General features: G+C 32.7%; 1 protein-coding gene across 1 annotated transcript in view; it reads right to left on the bottom strand.

Moving 5' to 3' along the window:
* Window positions 1-21,239, bottom strand: part of CNKSR2 (connector enhancer of kinase suppressor of Ras 2) — a gene marked incomplete at its 5' end in the record, with an annotated part of 233,171 nt that overhangs the window by 121,816 nt on the left and 90,116 nt on the right. Inside the window, one exon of the mRNA XM_040468808.1 lies at window positions 7,898-8,044. Within this exon, the coding sequence (XP_040324742.1) occupies window positions 7,898-8,044 (147 nt within the window). The remainder of the gene's footprint in view (window positions 1-7,897; window positions 8,045-21,239) is intronic.

The following is a 21,239-nucleotide window of genomic DNA, read 5'->3' as shown; positions in this document are numbered from 1 at the left end:
TTCTTTTTCTTTTGTTTTAGGGTCACTCTTTCTATTCTGAAGACCTCTCTCTCCTTTTATTTTACCATCAATAGAACTAAAGATAATCTTTCTTGGTTAGTACCTATCTCTGCCTTCCCCAAACAAAGAGGAAGAAAGGAAAAATGGAAGGAACAAAGGAGAAACAATAGTGGTTACAAGTATATTTTAAATAGCCGTGAAGTGTGAGGTAAATATGAACAGAATATTTTATTTTGCCTAGACTACTTACTAGGATTCTATCCAAATTATTACCAGGATTATTTAGGGTACTTGTGCCTTTCCCCTTCCAGTAAACTTAAATATTAGCCTTGTCAGCTTCCTTCAAATTGCTATTTTCTCTAGGTTTCTATTTTGAGGAAAGAGTTGCTATTAATATCATCAGTTAGCATGATTAGCTAAATTAGCAAATACACAGAAGAAAGACTCTTAAATAAGTTTAAATGGATAACAGGTTTGATTGTGCCAGCTGGTTCAATAAATTGAATTGGTTAAAAAAACACAACTTATTCTTTCAAAGAAAATGGAAATTAGTTAATCCTATTGTTCAATTCAATTGGCTAGTTATTGTATTAACGGATAAATCATAGAAAACATTTCAAATGGTTTATCATGCAGATATCATCTGGATAATCAGAATGCTTTGTACCAAATGAAACACACAGTAAAGATTAAATATATTTGGTATATTTTTGTTTATTCATTGTGTTACTTCTGTCAAGCTAATCCACACTAAAAAAGTAAACATTGTTTTTGAGAATCTTATTTTAAAAAATACACATTAAGCAGTGAGAAAATAAAGTATGGTAAAATAGAAACTTCATGGGAAAATGGCAATAGCTACTTAACCGAAGAGGACGTCTTTGTGATAATTTAAAATTATAATCTCTTAAAAATTTTTCTACCTTTGAACAAGAACTGAAAGAATACAAAATTAAATGATTAAAAGAATGAAAAAAAGGCATTAAAGAGCATTAGAAAGATAGGCAAAATTTGACTAAATCAAGCGCAGAATAAATGATGCTATTAGCTGAAATCACCAGCAAGAAATTCCTAGTTGTAACAAGTGGCATTAAAATTACAACCACCACCAATAACAATTTAAGTGTGTGAAAATACCCAAAAAGTGACAAATACAGCTTCCCTCAGATCAAAAAAGGACTTCTCTCGACATCCAATTCAAATTTTAATATACATATTTCTTAGTTTCAGGAAAAATATCCAAATATGTTGGCATGAAAATGCAGAAAGATAGCTTCTCCCATCTTGACAAAATTTCCTTTCAATAATTGTTCATAACATTGTAAAAGAGCAGTTACCACTGCACTAAGAAGAATTTCCAATTTAAGGCAAAAAGTAGAAATAAAGGGTAATATTTTTTATCTTACCATTTTGCTACTTTGCTACTTTGTCTATATTGGCAAAATATGGAAAGAGAATTAAGAATTATCATCATTTAAATACAAGGTTATTTTAAGGCTGCATCTTGTTACTCAAGTAAGCATGAAGCTTCTGTATAACTTGGTCGACTACAGTATGTAATCAAGTATGATATGGATCCATTTTGGATTCTATGCAAACAGGTTTATTCCTGGAAGAGTCTTGCCAAAATATTTAGTTTTCATATATAAATGGTCCTACTGACCTAAAGCTCTCCTTTCACAGATCCACTGAGGCTCCAGAAGGGAAGAGGCATTTGCATGTATGTCATTACTCTGCTAAAACAACTCTGATAGATATGTGGGGGCACAGGCATGCATCTCTTAAAATATCCAGGTTCTAAATAAAATGATCATATGCATCTCTTTAAATATACATTGATAAACGTAAGTCAATTACTGATAACTTGCTACATCAACAGGACTACTGCTAGAAATCTACTAGGTAAGACATACGTACATTTTTCCATATTGTCAGTTTGAACTACATAAAATACTTTCAAATTGTATCCTACAATATGGTACGGCACAAATCTTCCTCTGAATCATGTGTGATGACTTTAGTAATAATACCCTACTCATCCAGTTTAAAAAGCATATGAAAGATTGTGATTAATGTAAAATAAAGTTTTCGGCCTTTGTAAGGGATCACTGAGATCTCATTTTATAAATCCTCTGATGGCTCAGGTCTTTCCCTTGTGTCCCCAATTCTAACACGTGAGCACATCTGGAAGGTATACCTCTGAAACCCCTACGGTCTTAAAGATTATGAGAAAAGAACTTCCATACTTAAACTACATTTTACATTGAGGTTTTACTTGAAACATTTTTCATTTTAACAACTTGTGGCAAGCTTATCTTAATTTATTTGTCCTTCTGTCTGGTAAGTGACCTGGCTTTCATAGAGCTATAGAAAGTCTTGAATGATACCAGTGACATAAAGACAGCCCCAGCATTAAAGATTAAAACAGTGTGTTACACATTATGTGGTTACGTCTAAAATTCACTACTGCAAAGATCACAAAGAGCTTGCTTTGCCTTTCGGGGGGAACAGACCCATTGAAATATGCATGATTACATCAAGTATAAAACCTGGCCATTTATTTTATTCACTGTTGGGAATAAGCACAGACTCAGAGGAATCACAATACCCCATTATTCTAGCACAGAACATTCACACAAGTCCTTACTCAGTTCAAACACATTTTAATTATAATTACCAACATAAGTACCAGAATATTGTTTATGTTAGCAACTCTGTTCTTAATCATCTAAACACTCCAGAGAAAATGTATGCTGGATTTTGGGAGGCAAGACAATGCATACATGTTTCTTGACCATATAAAAAATGCTAGATATAATTTGGAAAATTTGGGGCATACTTTTCCCTGGGAAAATTTTTTTAAGTAGTAACTTATCTGAAGGAAGTCTAAGCAAAGGAAATGCATGTATTTAAATTCTCCTACTCTGTGTTTTCACAGTTTTTTCTAGGATCTAAATTCATAAATACAAAAGATTTGAGTCTTCTTTTATAAGCACGTAATCTTTCCTTTCCTATAAGACCACCAAAAAAACAAACATTTTTTCCTGACCATTAATGTGATCAGGAAACCATATCTGTATAGGTTTAAAAATACAAGATATACAAGAAATATAGACTTCACAGTCACACTACAAAATGGCTTTATCCACTGAGTCATCATATTTTGCACATTGTACTGAGACTACTACGACTGTATTTACTCTTGTGCTGTCCAGACTTATTGGCATAGTTAATACTGCAACATTAAAACTGGACTTCCAATTTTTTCAAATTACAGTAAACATCATTTTTAGAATATTAATTAAAGAATAAAAAAGTAAAGAATAAAGAAAATAAAAAATAATTTTTGCATTTTAGGTGATCATTTGTAGTCAGTGTAACACTTGAAAGCATTTGGCTGAAAAACACAAATGTCATTTAGATACTTTAATTAATTTGCTTAAACACTGCTGACCAAAAATTTGATGTGACAATTGCTTTCAGCTATTTACTAATTTGAGCATGTAAAACATATAATTGTTTCTGCCTCTCAGTCAGCACAATTACATTTTCAGTTAAGATTTATTTTTTTCTTTAGTATCATACCTAATATTGGTTATCTTCCTCTTCAAAAAATGCTTTTAAAACAAAACTCTCAGAAACATAAATTTTGTTAGTAATGGATTTTTCAGTCACCCTGACCCATAACTTTGACATTAAAATAAATTTTATTATTTCTCATGTTTCAGTTTTTACAGAATGAGTTTAACTATTCATATCTGTAGGTATTTGAAATGTAACACAATCAATTAAGTGTTCTTCAGGTGTTACACCAGTTGATAGACAAAATCGACTGTTATGACTATTTGCTTTCCATTTCTTTTTCTGCTCAAAGTTAAATATCCTGTAAAAATGGCATCAAGGTAATGCTAAGCAATAAAATTTTAAATGAAAAGCACAAAAACCACACAAGAAAACTACCACATGGATGTATGAGATTTATGGATCAGAATGCAGTTTAGGAACATAATTCTAATGATACAGCTTGATATTATTTCTTATAAAAATGTGTTTAATGAAACCTTTATCAGTATGTTGAATTCCAACACTAATTATAGTGATCATTTGAGATACATTCCTACCAAAAAAGCTGGGTTCTTTAATGGTTTTAAAAATGCTGATTCTCAGTGATGATTTCAATCAACATTCTTGGTAGTATCCAGTTAATTCTCCCATGCATCTCTTGTAAGAAGAAAATGACACCACCTACACATGCTTGTGACCTATGCACACTAACGTAAAACCACAAACACCAAAAATATACCTTGAGATTTATCCAGAGTTCCCTGGGATTTTTTTTTTCATTAAATTGTTAAGAACTTGACCATAAGCAATCACCAAGCTCACCAAAATGCAGGACATGAGAAGTGCTACTAAGAACATGTTTTTAAAAACAAGTTATTGGAAAGCAGGGAATCCCTCATTTGCTCTCATAGAAGAAAAGATTTTATCTCAGGTAAAACATCTCTACTATTTATAAATGGGTGCAGATGACAACAGAATTCAACTCCAGATTAAATCTGTTCATAGTATTTGACTAAGGTATCTTTAAGTCTTTCAATTCCATTGTAAAATATTTGACAAATCAGAAATTTTAAAAGAGCTGCCAAATTTCATGAAATGTACTCATGAAATTGCTCTGTGAGCATGAAGTTTAGTTGTATGCTTTTGTTTATTTTTATTTGTTTATTTTGCTATTGTTTCATAAATAATTTTCAAAAGAAAATCCAAATCTAAATTCATCATTGCAGTTGATTATTAATAGAAGTTACTATCCTTTCAAAATATTTTTTAGGAATAAAACTTCTTTCATTACAATGTGGTATTCCATAACAATCTTCTACCTTAGGGTCGATAAGGTTGAATTTTGTGTAGGTACAAATTATTTCCTTGTTAGTTTAAAAAATAATTATTCCTTACATTAGAATAAAGTTGTTCTTTTTTAAGGTACATGTATTAGTGTCTATTTCCACACTACATAAGCTTTGCCATATTTTATTTGAAAATGATAGTAGGTAAGCCTGGTAGAGAAGAAAAAGTTGAAATAGACATGTCAAATTAAACAAATTACATAAATTATTTCTTTTTGTAATATCTAAATAATTCTTAGTAGAATGTTAGTATGCCCAATGAAAAAAGAAATAACCTAAGGTCCAATTCTTCAGGTGTGAACACTGAAGATTTATACTTAAGTGAGTTAATGGGCATTTTAGTACCAACGTATTTGTACACATACCAGAAGCAAGAATACAGTAAGACTGGTACTTATGTCTGCATAGAGGGTTATTCCTACATTAAGCATTTTATTTCACCTCAGGTCCTTTCTCAGCCACTAGGAAAAAATATGTGGCCTCAGGTAAAGTCACAAAGGAATCACAAACTGCCTGTAAGACCTTCTTATCTCATGATTTCTTTGACATTTCCTCCTCTGGAGGCAGTCTACTTTTAATCTACAGATTCTGGTACCATCCGGTTTTGTCAATCTTTGGTTAATCTACAGTTTAAAAATTCTGACCAGGTAGGTCCCATTATGCTTCCAGTGTCTTAGTATTTTAGAGTAGGCCAAAGCTGTACGATCAAGAAACAACTCTGTATTGGTACAATTTCAGGTCTTCAAAATTTCAGGGACATTTGGTGGTGGTGGTGGTATAGTATGTTAGAGGACTTATCCATTGCTCTTTAACACCAAGATGTTGTGTTACCACTACTAAGAAGTATTTAAAACTAATACTCTTCCTTTTGCTCTTTAAAAGGTCAACCACTGAAGCAATTTGTAAAGAAACAGAAAATAAATCCCCCACCTTCCCAACAGCATTGTTTATCGTTAAGGATTTGAGCTTTGACAATACATTTCAGTTGAACTAAGTTCAGCTGAAATAACAAATTTACAAAAATGTTGATACATATAAGCACTTATGGAAATGCTGATTTTCTTTTTTTCTGACTTCAGCAATCTGAAACAGTAAATTTATACTGAGAGTAACTGAACAGACAATGGGGAATAAATATAATTAGTGATCTGGTGAGGCATATTTCTTGGCAATTAGGAATGGACCTAGAAACAGTGTGCTAATAACCTATTATAATTATAATTTTAAAATGATGTGGGATAATTTAAAAAATTAAAGTCTTTGTTCTCCAGCACTGAATATACACATCAAATGTGTAGCAAAAAAGAAATGTTGGTCTTTCAATTATTTCAGCATTTTATATAAAAGTGACTAACTGGATACTGTCATTACCTTAATTCTCCAGTGTGTGTTTGTGGAAAAGAATCTAAAAAGGGACCAAATTATCAATTTGTTTCCTAGAGATAGTCCCTCAGTGTCCATGTATCAACAAGAAAACAGTGTCTTTTTTGGTGTTCAAGGTGAAATAGAAGGGATTAGAGAGAAGTTGTTAACTTTAACTACACATATACAGAGAAAAAACCTAATGGCTGAAATTGTGGGACTCTTCTTCAGTGTTCCCACTTCTCAGGATCTTTGAAGAAGACATGTCAATAGGAAAACTACAGGTGGAACAACAAAGCAACTTATAATACAGCAAGAAAATAAAATGATATGATGGTAAAGTCTGTTCTGCTTATCTATGATTTAATGAGTCAAAAAACATTAAACTCTGAACTTTAATGACATTAAAAATATTTGATAATAGACATATACTGCAAGTCAAATATATTTGGACATATTAATACAGTATACATGTATTTATTTGAAAAATTAAATATTAACATCAACAATTTAAACACCTTAATGTTAGAACATTTTAACGTTTAATGTTAATAACATTTTATGTTATTTAAATATAATGCAACACTGAGGCCAATAAGTAGTAAAGTTTTAAACAATAAGAAATTATTATAATCTATAAGGCCATTCATGTGTAATGGAGAATTTAGGATTTTAGGGGAAAAAAATCTAAGAATGGTATAAGGTACTAATACAGGACTTAGAAATAATTTACAAAGCAGTGATAGCAATGGCACTTACATATATTGCTTTTCTTTTTAATCTGAACAATTGGCAATGTTCTAGTTCAACAGGCAATTAAGTTGTTAAAAATTAGACTTCTAAGAAAGCTAATAGTTTCCTATTTTAAAAATGCATGTTTTGTGAAAGACAATTTCTTTTATGATGTGTTTAAAGATTATATTGACTGAAACAGAAGGAAACGTATTACTTCCTTGTCTTTCATTAATCAGAATCATATTTTTATAACTTCCTAGATACTCTGCTTCTTAATGAATGTCATTTACCAACATTCAGAGTAATATTTTAGAGTGGTTTCATGCTGAAGAAAAATGTAGAAATTCTAAAGCAATAACTTCCCTATTTTGCCACCCTACAGGGTGGAAAAGAAAAAAAAAAGATCAGTCAGAAGGAATGTAGTAGGTACATTTTAATTACTAAATAAAACTTTCTTTACCTACTGTTTAGAAATAACTATTACTATCTTATGACCTGATTTAAAAGAATTCTACAAACTGTCATCTAGTTTCTTCAAAGTGTACGAGTATAACTTTGAAATAGAAGATTACATCTACAAATGAAACGTCTCTTTTCATCTCTATTCACATTTTGGTTTGAAATAACTTGTGTTCTTTTGTAATTATGCTTTAAATGTTTACAAATTAAGGCAGAGTTCTTTATCATTTGGGTTTTAGTTAGAGTAACTTACAGATTTCATCACATTAAGCCTATTAGGATAAGCTGTGAAGAGATAATTTCACAAACAAATTTTCAAAAGCATACAAGATTAATCCATATGCTGCTGAGATGAGGCACAATAAAGAAGCATTACGGAGATAATCTATGGCTAAAATGATGGTGTATGACTTATGATTAAGCTTCATTACCTGCAGAGCAAGGGGCTTCCATCTCATATTTTTCAGTAAAGCTGGTGCTGAGGTAAGCATGCTCTGAGGTCGCTTTTTCAAAGTTAAGATAACACCACTCGGGTCCTCTCGTAGTGCATTCACCAAATTTTTCAACTGCCACCCCACCTGGTAACCAGCAAAATCATTACAATAAAATTGAGGTACAGTATTCAAAGATTTAATGTTCTCCCCCTTTAATAAGATTAGTAAAAAAAAAAAAAAAGAAAATCACATAATTGGTGTACCATCCTATCAATTTTAAGGAGATATATACGCAAAAGAAATTTTATCTCTGTATTGGTTAACCAACCATGTTATTGCATTAGAGTCCATGTTATTTATTATGAGATAACATAATGGACATTTACCATGTCAAAGGAGAGACTAAAACGGTATTCTACCAATGGAGTAATTTAGAGTTTAAAGAAATTATGTCATTATCAATGCTGTTCAAGGTCTAGATCCAAGCTCTGCTGACAAGTACAATTTAAAAATCCACAAGGACTTGGCAATGTCCTGAGCTTACAACCTATACCACATGCTTTCTCATCACCATCTTTTAGAGATATGTGGTACAAGTGTCTCTAAATTAGAGTGACTTTATACTACCATTAGCTGGTACTGACAAACCAAGGCAACATTCTGATGCATGGAAGACAGCATCAGTAAAATCAATCCTTTCCCATGCTATAAGGATAAAAAAAAAAAAAATGACAACGTAACACTACTCCCATGCTGCGGCTATTGGACATGTGTTCCAAACAACCCTATAAACTTAAAATGTGCTGAATTTAATGAAGCCATTCTACTTGAATATCACCTCAAAACATAATGTATAATTAAATTGAAGTATTTGATAAATGTCCTGAAACCTGGCTCAACTGTTATCCATGTTAAATTACTTCACTCGTCATCCCTTTAAGCTTTTAAACATAGAATAATTTTAGTTTGCTTCAAGATGGACTAGTTACGCAGTTATCAGGTAACTGAAATCCTCTAACTATGCTTTAAAGAAACATATTAAAAATAGCTATGATTCCAAGATTAAAAAAAACACACACTTCACACTTAAAAGAGAGAACCTTTTATCCCAACTTTAATGGATTAGAAATTTCCAGGATGTTATATAAATACATTGGATCAAAATTTATCCTGGATTACAAGTGGGATTTAGCAAATCATCTGAACAGTACTGTAGTTTTTCCTAGGCACCCAAGTGTAAGGGAATGGGTGCCTTTGACTGTTATTCATCATGTTTTTTGCTGGGAAGATAATGATCAAGCTGAAAAGAATAAGTACTTCTACCAAAAGAACCACAGATCCTGAGACTATGATGAAGAGGTACTCTGGATGGCAGCCACTGTAGGATAATGGGTGACTCTGGCTTATCTAATGAGTGGGCATTCATTTAAATTATAACCTCTTTTGCAGCTGAATGGAGTGATGGTGAAGAGAAAAAGGACAGAAAAGAGGTGAGATGTTACAATGCTTAAAAACTCAGGGGTCTCAGATATGAATCAAAGTGATCATTATGATAATTGCCTAACACGAATAAGAGGCTGCCAGTTAAAAAATCACATTGATGCAGATCACTAAAGTAATGAAACTGGTCAAATATCTCCCATTACATATAAGTGAGGATTATTATGTGCCCAAAGGTATATTACATTGAATCTGATTTCTCTGATAGCCAACTAGTGTCTCTATAAGCCATTTTGATAAGCCAAGGGTGAAAGCAAAGTGAATTCAAATCCAAGTGTTCATTTTGCTTGTCAAAAAATATGTGAACAGATTTTTGAGTTCAAAGTTTGGATGGAGAAAACATACTGTTTATACAAAGAATTTATGAGCAACTTATTAATAATAACCACATTTTATCATTTATTTTTTTCAAAGAATTACTAACTATACTAAAGCATTGAATATGATGGCCATATTTTCCTTTCAGCATATGTATTCTCAACAACAAATTACACATTTCTATCCACCAATTTCTTTCCATTTTATTCTGATATGATCATGGTGACTAGTTGAAAATTTCTAAGGCTAGATGGTGTTTTCCTGTATAATATTCACTGTAATTTGATTCATCCTGTTCTTTTAAACTTTCTCTATGCTCTTTTTGAATATGAAATTCTCTAAAATGGAATTGCTTTTTCATGAGAAATTGGAATTGTTTATTGATGAGAAAGTAATAACTTGGTTAGAGTTTAATTTTATAGCTGAATGTTATTTAATGGCAGAAAAGTACATAATTTTAGTATTTTTTTCAGTGTTTTTCCAACTTTTTATTTAAATTCCAGTTAGTTAACATACAGAGCAATATTAGTTTCAGGTGTAGAATTCAGTGATTAATCACTTACATACAACACAAATTTTCTATGTTTTAATCAGCCTTCCCATTCTCACTGATATAACGTTAGTAGTACTTTAAACAAAAGTAAACAAATATCCATGAAGACTCATTAAAGTATGTATCTCTGGCCTCCCAATTCTACTTCCACTACCACAAGGAAATGATTTGAATAAAAGCAGAGATAAATGTGTAACGTGTGTCACAGTACTGTTAAAACCAACCAAAATTTGTACATTATGTAAATGTCCATTAGTAAGGGAAATAAAAATTTTTGTGTGGAAAAAAGTTCCAAGATAGCAAATGTAACTCAACTCTATTTTGTAAAAAAATTTTATATAAATGTAGAAAACATAGTTATACAACAGCGCTAACAGTGGTTATGCTAAACGGAAGTAAGGACTGAAAAATACATTTTCTTCTTTATACTTTTATTTTCTGAACTTTTAGTGATAAACACAAATTATTATAAACAACAAAATCAACAAAATAAATGGGCTTAGCCCATGAATATAATATTCCAGTTACAAAATCATGAATTTTATTAATTACTTAATGAGGACTGTTTGTTATGGAGGGACAATTTCCACAAAAAGTAGAGAACTAGAAAGACAACACTATTTAAAAAAAATGAAAGGTGGCAATGGGGTAATCACGTCTGCTGTTAATTATCCTTTCAGATGATTAGCAAAAAAGATAATTAGCAGTGCTTACTAAGTCAAGAATTATATTATCTGTTGATTTTTGATTCAATAAATGATTTCAGTAGATAAATTTAAGTGTTAAGTCAGGTTCATACGTTATTTACTGAATGGGAATGAAGCTGGCTAAGTAATTCACAGCCTATGTGTGACATTTTTTCCTATGAACACGGGTAGGCTATAGCTGTATTAGTCCCATCCAGTGCTTGCTAGTTGCAACTAGATCTTTCATCTCTCATTCAAATAGTCCTTTTCCTTAGTCCTATCTGGAACTCTCTAATTTGGTTCATTTCTTCATTAGTTTCTATCTTGTCTACTACATACAATTCTTAACAATTGTACCCATTTATTGCATTGTACCATGTTCTATTGAAGGGCAAATATGACATGGTATTACAGTTCTGGGGAAAATGATTCCCAGCTTTGGTTCTATGATATCCTAACATATCTTTAGCCGTATAATTAAGTGTAGTGATTTCTTGAAATTAACTTATTTCTCTTTAACTGTTATTGAGATACTTATGGTTGACAGATTATAGGTGGTATGATAAAAAGAGGCAAGTATGTGAGTTACAACTTCAAGAAGTTTGGAGCCTCAATGTTGGGATCTAAAGGTAATGGTACACACATGTGAAAATAAGTAAACTATTCATTTTTCAAGATTAGTTTTTCATTTTCTCATTTGTTTCTGGCTATAGTTTTAACATATTGTGTGACAGACCCAAGAAACCATGTAAAGATATAAAAGTAATTTTAAAGAACGATTGTATTCTTTACATTGGCTGCAATGAAAGCCTTTTTGTACCAGGAGATGGAGCTTTGAAAGAAGGAAGAAGGGATCCTAGTGGTGGCTAACACAAGAGACTAATCCACTAATATGGAAAGGAATTAAATAAGGTACAAAATTTTAAGAGATAATGGGTTAAAGATACATATGAAGAAAAACATTCTAATAATCAAAGACATCCAAAACAGAATCAGCTAACTCGTGAAATAGTGAGCTCAACACCACCAGAAATGTTTCAATATTCTTGCAGAGGCTAAATGATTACAACAGATTTCCAAAGCCACGATACATTCCAACTCTAATGCACAGAATGGGTAGGAAAATGGAAATAAATGAAACAACAGATTAGGTACTGGTATATTCTCAGATTGCTCATTCTCCATCTTTTCTTCCTCCTGACAACCAATAAATGTAGGTATTTACCCTAGGCTGTTAGACCCCTAATACTGCATGCTGTCTTCTTACAATGATCTCTTCTCTTCCCAGAGATTCCTTTAACAACTTTGTGTATATGACTCTCAAATCTAATCACCTCTGCTTCCTCGAAGAACTCTAGTGACATACTTGCAAGAGTTCAGTTCATCCATACTAATGGCTACTTACTAATCAAGCAACAATAATTCACTATGCTATATTCTTCATATCTATATTACATTGCTTTTATTTATATTTTAATTCTTTTTTTTTTTTTTAATTTTTTTTTTTCAACGTTTATTTATTTTTGGGACAGAGAGAGACAGAGCATGAACGGGGGAGGGGCAGAGAGAGAGAGGGAGACACAGAATCGGAAACAGGCTCCAGGCTCTGAGCCATCAGCCCAGAGCCCGACGCGGGGCTCGAACTCACGGACCGCGAGATCGTGACCTGGCTGAAGTCGGATGCTTAACCGACTGCGCCACCCAGGCGCCCCTATATTTTAATTCTTAACAGCTCTATGAGGTGAACTATTAAACCTATTTCACATGTGAAAAATCTGAAGCAAAAAGAGATTAAGCTTTCTCAGCTACTATTACAAATATGGTTAAGTGGCAAAGCCCGAATTCATATTCAAGTCAGTTTGATTCGAAAGCACAAAGCATTATGAGAGCAAACATGCCCCACTCCCTAAATATCACGCTGGTAGTTCAAGAATGCAACATTTTGAAAATCAAACTCAGTATCTCCCTGCCCTCATTCAACATCAATAAAAAGTTCCTCCTCATCCTCTCAAATTTGGAGTATGGCGTTACCTATGACCACTTCCCCCTTTTTTAATCCATGCGTCCTAACGAATAGATCATAGCAACTAATGTCTTTTCTTACTGCCTTAGTTCTGGTTTGCTTTGCTTGCTAGACTTAAAATAGGGTCCTAACTGGTCTTTCTGTCTCTATACTTTTGCAGCTCCAAAATACTGCTACAGTGAAAAAGTATTCTTCCCTTCTCTGAAGGCCCAACCAAAGAATCAACTCCTCAAATAGTTCCTTTGTCAATATGGCCATAGTTGTCTATTATTTCCCTTTCATGTGGTTCTCAGACTTCATCATGTGTTAAAATCACCTGGATTCTAAACATTTCTAAATAAAACTACAGTCTTATTTGTCTGGATATACATGCAATCAATAAGGTGCTTTACAAATGGCAGACAATATATGTTAAAAACTCGACTAGTGACATGATATAGTAACAGGAGAATGTGTTTCAGAGACAATAAGGTGCCTTGAAACTCCAATGGGAGTTTAGTTTTGTGTGTAAAACCAAGATGTATTGAATTTTTCTGTAAATGAATATACTTGATGATACTTAAGTTATAAGAGACTTTCTTTACACCAAATTACCAAATAAACTTTCTTATAAATGAACATTTGAAAAAAAATAGCATTTGCATCTTGGATACTCCAGACCTAAAGTCATAGTGATGTGATTATGACAAGAAATGTAACAGTGAATAAAGTATATATTTGTCATAGAAAGACTCTGCTTTATCATACACATTATAGAAACACTTTTAAGAAGGTTTTTTTTTTTTAATCAGTAAAATGTTTATAGTGGTTGTAAGTAGTCCAAGTTTCTCTTTCTCAACATTAGAATATTTCATTCATATTAACTTCATGGTCTGGAATGAATCTTTTAAAAACCACCATATGCATGTTATACAAATTATGTATTATTATAAGTTATAGATAGTATATTTTTCACATGTTGAACTACTAATATTATCTTCCTGACTGTCCAAGGTAGCACAAGCCAGTGTCTCTAAGCAATGGCAAGTCCTACCACTTACTAGTTTAGATGTAATCTCCAACTTGCACACTGAAATGTATTTTACATGCAACACAAACAGGATTAAAATTTCCCAAGAGAGTCTTTAAGGTATCCCAAGTGTTAAAAGCCAGAGGTTCTGCTTTCTTGTAGATGGGGCTTGTAATTGCTTTGATCAGGCTTTAGCAGACACCAGGGGTTCCTTGGGTGAAGGGCACCATAAGTGGCAGGTCCTTGGACAATGGGTTGCCCAGATTAGGTGCATAAGAGGTTTTGGGGTTGGTGCTGAAGAGATGAGTGGCTTCCTTTCCTCTTGGTACATAGAGGGAAGAAGTAGTCTCTGATCCCTTTAGTACATGACCTAGCCTATCTGATTCCCAAACACCTGGTGAATTATTTGACCAACACATGAAAATAATCTCTATACCAAGAAGCCAAAGTTAAAATAAGCATAAAGGAATAATTTAGGCCTATTAACCCAGAACTTCTTTACCTTTGTCACAGCTGTATTTGAAGTTACAAGAAAGCATCTCTATACCTAGACAGGGAGATAGGACATTTCTTAAACTATTTTTAAAGTTATTATCCTTCACAAGACAAAGTAATAGATTCATTAACATTTACACATGCTCTTGTGTATACACACACTCTTACTCACAAGTTGTAATGTATAAATTATACCTCTTCACAAGGGATATTTCAAAGAGATTTGAGGTGTGCCTATATGAATGTCTGATGACATCAGCCATGCTATACCCAAATGTCCTGCTCTTTTTAAAAGCACTGAATAGACTTAATTCAATACACAATCCACCATGCTGTGACTGATGACACTCTATTTTTACCAAATCTTTTGTTGCTGAGATATTTATTATAATGTTCTATTCCTTTGCATTACTAAAAGTTACTGAAGTAACTTAAAAAATGTTTTTAATGTTTATTTTTGGGTGAGAGAGAGGGAGAGCATGAGCAGGGGAGGGGCAGAGAGAGAGGGAGACACAAAATCTGAAGCAGGCTCCAGGCTCTGAGCTGTCAGCACAGAGCCCAACGCGGGGCTCGAACTCACAAAGTGCGAGATCATGACCTGAGACAAAGTCGGATGCTTAACCGACTGAGCCACCTAGGCGCCCCATGAAGTAACTTTAAACAAAACCTTAGTATTGTTATTTTTACAAACATTAGTTTAGGAAAGGTAATATAGAGAGAAGATAGAGGGAACAAGCATTTGAAAAGAAGGAATATGGGAATTAAAAGTTAGACTTTTATTAGGGGAAAAATTTCCACAATTTTACATCTTTATTCATTGAACCATGATTCATCTCATGTCCTCCTTAACTTTACAGGTCACTTATCCAGTGAAATAAGATGATGTCAAGGCATTTGTTTTTTATGTGGCTTAATTTTAGTGTGAAACTTGGACCATATTGAGTTGCTTACAATTTGATTTACATGTATGTTTTAGTACCTAATATTTTCATGTAATCTCACAGATAGTCATATACACAATGTGTGTAGTATATTTAAGGAGAAAGCACAGAGAACACAATTTCTCACTGCTACAAAATGAACAAGTAGTCCAAGACACAAAGCCAACTTAAGGACTACAATAAACTAGTAGTTTTACCTACTGCACACCACCTTCCTGGAACCTTTTTCTCCATAACCAACAAGTTCTGAGGGCTACATCAGAATTTCTTAGTTGGCTCATGGGGAAGCTCGCGGGAGGAAGAAAAGTCATTTTTTTCCTGTAAGTTTTACGAATCACCCACATAGTTTTCACCAAGAGTGACTGATTTACATATCCTGTTACTTGCATAATTTCCTGTTTCTATTACATATACTAACTGCAACCTTTCTGTCACTGGTGTCTTTGCTTCTGTGGCAGGCTTATTTAAAAACTGTGGGTACAGTTTAGCATCTTGAGCATCAAGCTCTCTTTCCCCTTTTCCATTTCCATATGGTGTTTGGTAATATTGTGGTTTCTGAAGGCCAAAGGTTTATTTTGGGGGATTAATGGTTTACATTCATATATGCTATAGAAAATTCAATAAAAGCCAATGTTATTTTTATTTCATTCTAACATAAAATTGAGTGAATCTGAAAGCCTCTGCTAGGGAAAGATGGAGGAAGAAGACAAATCACATTCACTTTGGGGGTGAATAATACCACAGAACCTCATTCTCCCCAAAATCAATAACATATTTTAAAAGAACCAGAATAATATAGGTTTTTAACTAAAATTTTAAAAGGTATTTACATGAGTTAAATTTTAAACAATTTTGTGTTTACATATTAAGAAATTATTATATCAGCCATTCCTTCCTATATTCCATTTCTGTTCTTCTTGTAAAGATGTTGGAAATAGGCATTTTAAAACAAAGAGTCTTAGTCAAGGAAACTAAGGAATGAAACAGAGCATTGTTATCTAAAAATCTACAGCTCCTATTTATAAGAATTTTGAGAAGGAATGAAGAAAACACGTGTATTTATGAAAAATCATGCTTAAATTTCATTTAGGAATCCAAATGGAAAATATAGTTAAAAGTAACCAAACCCCTACTATTCAAAAAATAACAGGCTTATAAATGTACAACTTTTGCTATGAATGATGTTTATAATATCATTTACTGTTAGACATTTAACAAAGACACATTTACTTGAAAATATAAGCAAACAGTGCAATAGTTATCTATATGTAGCAAAAAAACCCCAAAGCATGTGTATATATGCAGATATAACTAAATAAACAGCATTTTAAATCTTTATTAATAAAAAATATAGTTTAAAAACTTCCATAATGGCTGTAAATACTTTCACTGTTGTAGTTATCTTTAGAAATAATTTTGTCAGAAACCTAATAACTCAGACAAAAAAGGTAACTCAATGTCAGCTCCAAATGGGTCCAGAGTGAACTCTCTAAGCCATTTGTTCCAATTAAAAAAACTCTTTATTGCCCAGTATTAGGATAGTAAGATGAGTGAAATGTAAAAGTAATCAGTTGTTACATTACCTAAAATTTCAGCCACCAGGCTGACCAGAATAGTGATTTAGTGGATGAAGTCTACATTTGAATCCTAAGGCTAAGTAACCTAAAAAAAGAATTTAAGATTATTATCATTATCTCTTGAATTCCCTATTTTGTGATACTCTAATGTGTTTCCCTTTCATGCGATAATTTTTTCCTTTATCAGGCACTTAAATGTTATCTACTAATTGCCCACCTCTATTATAGACAGACAGTGAATGAGGCAATTGTGACTGGCTGACTTTTGCCTTTTTGCTAGGGGTAGGAAAAGGGCTGCAGGTATTGATACTAATTTGCAAGTGAGTTGCACACTTAGTAAGCTTAGTAAGTAAGAACATCAGCCAATAGATACATTTGAAACACAAAATAATCACTTATAAGAAAATCTCTTAAAATTGCATGTAAAAATAATGAGATCATATTAACTGTATGTTGAAACCAAAGATGTATACTACTAATAAAAACAAACTGGAGTAACCATTTTCAAAAGCAATTATGTTTTCCTGGTGAAGCTAAGAAAAAAATGTCAGGATGTAGAAATCTGCAGAAAAAATAAATTGGTTAACAGGAAGTTATCATTACTAAGGCATCATACAAATTATCTCCTTTATATAAAACTTAATATAATAAATTTCAGTTGGTAATAGAAAACACATAAAGTATTATGTTGGATAATAAAGTAATGAATTAATTTCTCTAGGCAAAATAAAATATATAGCTTAAATCAATATGTGGAACTTTGAAACCAGTTTCCACACATTCTCATCAAATCTACAATGTTTATGCCAAAAAGAAGAAAAAATCTATTATAACCTCATAAACTACCTATTATATAAGGTGATCTGAAATTCAATATTACTATGAGTAACTAAAATCCATGATGCACTGGATCCTTTAATTTTTGGTAAATGACTCTTCATGATTTTTTTTCCCTTAGAAAAGAGAACATTCACATCCTGTTTTAGAACACCAATTCCTTAAAATCCTAACAGAGTTATTTTATGGTATTATCATAATCATTCATTTAGCAATATGTGAAACACCATGCTAATATATTCAATCTCTGTATTCCAGCAACATCTTGTGTTTACAGGGATAAGACATGAGGTGCACCAGAAATACTACCATTTGAGGTCTCAGTTTTCAATATATTGGGCATAAGGAATTTCAATATATTGGGCATAAGGTAAATACTTTCTCATCTTAGAAGGAAGAACAGAAGAAAATAGGCAAGAATAAAAAAAATGAACAATGTGAAGAATGGAGGAGAAACAGTCAAGTAAGAAGTGATGAGGATGGCAAAGGAAAGGAGAAGAAAATGTAATTAGAAAAAAAAACCTTAAAAAATAAAGACAATAATTTGGTAAATTAAAAGATAGAGAGAGAGAGAGACAGAGAGAGAGAGAGAGAGAAAGAAAGCACATCTGGTGTTAGTCAATACCATGGTATTGATTTCACTGACTAAGCCACTCCTTGTGGAAGTCCAGGGGCTGGGTGGTAGGGTGAGAGGGAGGAGAAGGGAAAGTTTGGCTTTAATGGGTCACCACATTCTGCATCCGTTCTGAATATGCTGGCTTCCCTTTTAAACAATACTCTCCTGTTGTTATGGGGTTGAAGGAACAAAAGGGTGAGGACAGAGTCAAAAAGGAGAGACTAGAGGTGAGAATAAGATAGAATAAGGGAGACACCTTTGAGAATTATATAAATGAAGTTAGAATGACCTTTCCAGATGATTCAATAGTTCTTTAATATGTTCTCCTTCCCCCAGCCCCCACTGCCACCATCTGCAAATCTTGTTGAGCAATTATTTACCATTTAGGGGGTAACAAAGACCACTAGCTCATAGAATTCATCTTCCATTTCTCACTAATCAGTGTCCAACATCCCAGCTATTTACTAATGTCTATCTTTTTTACTATCCCAACCTAGTTATTTTCCATTCCAGTAGCCTTATAAAGGCCACATATATTATAAAAGCCACATATATTAAACCATTTCTTGCCAGAAGGTACTCAGGTTCCAGAAGACCTTTCAAAATAATAGTGAATATGTTTGAATATTTACACAAAATGAAAGGAAATTTTCCAAATGTTGGATTCAACCACCACATACCCCACTCCTTTTAACTGATATTTGTAAGAAGAAAATACTTGTTTTTAGTATGGATAGAATCTTTAAAACATTTACACACCAAAAACAGTATTAACATAAAATTTAACAGATTCATTAGGAATATGCCCAAATAGATTTATTAACTATAGTCTCATCAGCTAAAAAAACGTGTTAAAAGTGCATCATGAGGGCAGAGTTGCTGGTTCAAACTATGCCGAGGTATCTCCCAGAGAGAGGGATGTAGTGGCAGATGAAGTGGAAAAAATCTTGGGAGATTCCAGCAGCTGTGAGGAGTTGGATCTTCACTGGCGGGCAAGACATGCAATAGGACTCAGTCTGCTTTGCTTGGATGTTCATGATTTTTTCTTCTTTCTACCTGGCAGCCACAGTTTCTCAGCCACAGAAGTGTGTTGATTTGAAAAGCTTAAAAGCCATTTATAATAAAGAATATAGCAATATGAAAAAGGACATAAAACTTCCAGTTTCATTTCAAATAAGAAAATATACTTTTTAAAAAAAGAGCAAACTAGAAAACACATACACCTAATTGGACATCTTGAAGATATACCATACTAGCAATTTCAAAAAATAGTATTAGAATTCATCTGTGAGTTATTCAACTTTCTCATATCCTTAGGGAAAAATTTCAAATTGCTTTTCTATGGGTGTTAAAATAAGAAAAGTTGTCCGATTTTATATTGTACATTACTAACTTTAGCAGTAGAAAATTTTAGAATTACAGAAAAATACTAACTGAGGTAATAACATTCAAAATATAAGGTTGAACATTACTCTTCATTATTAGGTCTAAATTGGTTTGGAACAATATTGGCAATATCTCACTATACTGGTCAATTAATCACTGGATTAAAAAATAATATTAAATAAGTATTTCCAATGTTTTAGGTCATACCTTAACATAATTATTAAATCATAACCAACCCCGAATATCTCTGTTAATTAATGTAGGGATAGAAGGGGACTTTGTAGACTACAAATAATTTATATCTATTTCAACTAATTTATCTACCTACCAAACCTTTTATAGTAACAAAAACAAGATAACTTCCATTTTATCACCTCTGTATATTATCTAGTAAGAAGTTAAAAGCCTTGCATAGACCACAAAGGAGGCAACAGCAAGAGAGGGCAGACTAGGCTGCCTTTAATACAATGCACCATTCTTACATAAATATGCTTCTCATTTGAACGTAAAGAAGAAAATCTGGTAATTGATCACGTTATTAAGGAAGTCTACTTTCAGGGAATTCAACGTAGTAGCAGTTTGCCAAGAAATATGACTCCAATTGGTCCAATAGCTGTTGTAGGTAAAAGGGAGGAAGGGAGGTCGGAAAGTTAATTTTTATTGAGTTCTTAATGAGTGCCTGGCATTGTGACACGTGTTTACATATCTATCTGAAAGAAAGGAGTGAGGAAGTAACAATAAAGTTAAATTTCTTACCTTTCACCCCTGCTTAATCTCTCACTGAATCCTGAGTTTTACTTACATGATCCTTAGAATTCTTCCCCTTTGTTTAATACTTTTATAATTTGAGTTTGGGGAGGGAATGTAACAAAATTGAAGGCCCTGGAGTCAGAGAGCTTTGAGTTGCAGGTGAGTCAAACATTCTGAGTCTCAATTTCCACAAATACCTTCTTCATATAATTATTTTAAGTAGTAAGTGACATAAAATACATGAAGTACTTAGCATGATGCTTGGTACTCTGTAAGAACTCAGTAAGTGTTGGCTATGGTTATTATTATTATGAAATGGTAAGGTGATGCTTAACTAGTTACTATGATTCGCTTAAAGCCATAAGTCAATTTCAGAGCAAAAACTAGAAGCAAGTTTCCCCAACCATCATTCTCTGTCATTTTCAATATTCTAGAATATTCCTGTGATGCAAAGATGTATTTATACATTTTCACAGTATTTACGTATTGCCAATCCATATAGATTTTATTAGTTCACTTGTAGTCCTTTAAAGACTTTCATATTCATTTGTAAACATCAGAATCTTTGCTCCACAAAGAGTACCCTTTGAACAATTTTATTTTTCATCAGACACTAATTTCTACTCTCTTAGGATTGACCAACTTGAT

This window comes from Herpailurus yagouaroundi, unplaced genomic scaffold (genome assembly GCF_014898765.1).
Source record: "Herpailurus yagouaroundi ecotype Mexico unplaced genomic scaffold, PumYag 67793, whole genome shotgun sequence".
NCBI classification, from domain to species: Eukaryota; Metazoa; Chordata; class Mammalia; order Carnivora; family Felidae; genus Herpailurus; species Herpailurus yagouaroundi.
Note: the sequence above shows the minus strand (reverse complement) of the source record. Positions and strands in the feature narration are given on the sequence as shown.